This window comes from Crocodylus porosus, unplaced genomic scaffold, assembly GCF_001723895.1.
Source record: "Crocodylus porosus isolate Cpor-Errol unplaced genomic scaffold, CroPor_comp1, whole genome shotgun sequence".
Classification (NCBI taxonomy): domain Eukaryota; kingdom Metazoa; phylum Chordata; order Crocodylia; family Crocodylidae; genus Crocodylus; species Crocodylus porosus.
The window spans coordinates 32,170,122-32,171,513 of NW_017728949.1; the positions used below are offsets into that span (position 1 = coordinate 32,170,122).

General features: G+C 57.4%; 1 protein-coding gene across 1 annotated transcript in view; it reads left to right on the forward strand.

The window, feature by feature from the left end:
• Positions 1 to 3: 3 nt before the first annotated feature.
• ZSWIM2 (zinc finger SWIM-type containing 2) overlaps positions 4 to 1,392 on the forward strand; it is a gene marked incomplete at its 5' end in the record, with an annotated part of 17,630 nt that continues 16,241 nt past the window's right edge. The window contains 2 exons of the mRNA XM_019553526.1: positions 4 to 87; positions 180 to 256. Coding sequence (XP_019409071.1) covers positions 4 to 87; positions 180 to 256 — 161 coding nt within the window. The remainder of the gene's footprint in view (positions 88 to 179; positions 257 to 1,392) is intronic.

A 1,392-nucleotide genomic window follows, 5' to 3' on the forward strand; every position in this document is an offset into this window, starting at 1 on the left:
CGGGCGCTGCGCTGCACCATGCGCATAGTGCGGGAGCTCGGCCCCACCGCCTTCGTGCTGCGCGAGGAAAGCGGGCCCTCGCAACGGGTACGGCTCGGCTCGCCTCGCGCCCCACCTCCCGCCCACCCCGTTCTCGCCCCCCGGCGGCGGCGGCGGCTGAGCGCGGCCTGTTGTTGCAGGTGCTGCTGGGAGCCCCGCACTCGTGCACCTGCGCCGCCTTCCGGAGAGAGCGGGACCTGTGCGCGCACCTGTGCTGGTAGCGGCCCGCGCCCCGCGGGAAGGGAGGGGCCTGGCGCGGCCCTATGGGGGCTGAGGGTGGGAGCGCAGCTCCACGGAGGGTCTCGGCCTTGGGACTTCAGCAGCGTCACCGGCCCCCGCTCCCCGCTTCCCCGAGCCTGGGGAGCCCCAGCGCCGGGTGGCGCGGCGTTGAGCCCCTGCCCCAAGTATTTCGGTTCCCGAGGGCGGGGGGCACTCGCTGCTTTCGACCCGGGAGGGCCCCAGCACCATCCTGCCCTGCCTCTCTGAGGACGTCCTGTCCCAGCACCTCCCCAGGTCTTAAATATGAAATTACCGTATTGGAACCTCAAACTGATCGCATTAGCTGAAAAGCTATCATAGGCTGAAAAACGAAGCAAATAAGTCGTTATCTTATTTACTTCATATTGCTCACTGTAAGTTGCTGTTGAGCCAGTGAGAACTGGGTCCTCCAAGTTGAAGCCTTCCTTTATGTCAAGGCAAAGCCATTATTAAAAAAAAGTGCTGCAAACCCAGAAGTTGGTTAAGACTCTCTGAGAGTGACTTGAGCTTTACCTATGCTGCATCAATTAAGTGTCTCAAAAATTGCCCCACGTTTTGAACCTGCTTACTGTTGTTGATCATACATCAGACAGGGATTGAAATGATTGTATAAATATGATAATTATTGTATACCTGGCAGTGCTGCACCCCGAGGCTGGTGAACATCACCATGTCCTCAAGATGGGCCACAGCAGGACAGCACAACCTTGCCTGTCAGGCACCGGGACTTGGCGGGATCACCATGGAGACCAAAGGGGAGGGCTCCAAACTGCTGATGCCTTCTAGGAGCTGGGAACGCTATTAGCTCTTGGGACTCTGGAGCAAGGGGTATTGACTAGTATCCCTTTGTTAAGTGCAGTGTCAATATATGTTTGGCCTTCCCAAGCTGTTGTAGGAATTCATCAACCTGGGGCATTGGGTAGGCACATGGGCAGATCTAGGATTTTGAAAAGGGGGTGGCAGATAGTGAGGTGCATTATAGATTTCATAGATTTCATAGACATTAGGGCTGGAAGGGACCTCGGGAGATCGAGTCCAGCCCCCTGCCCAAGGGGCAGGAAGTCAGCTGGGGTCATAGGATCCCAGCAAGATAAG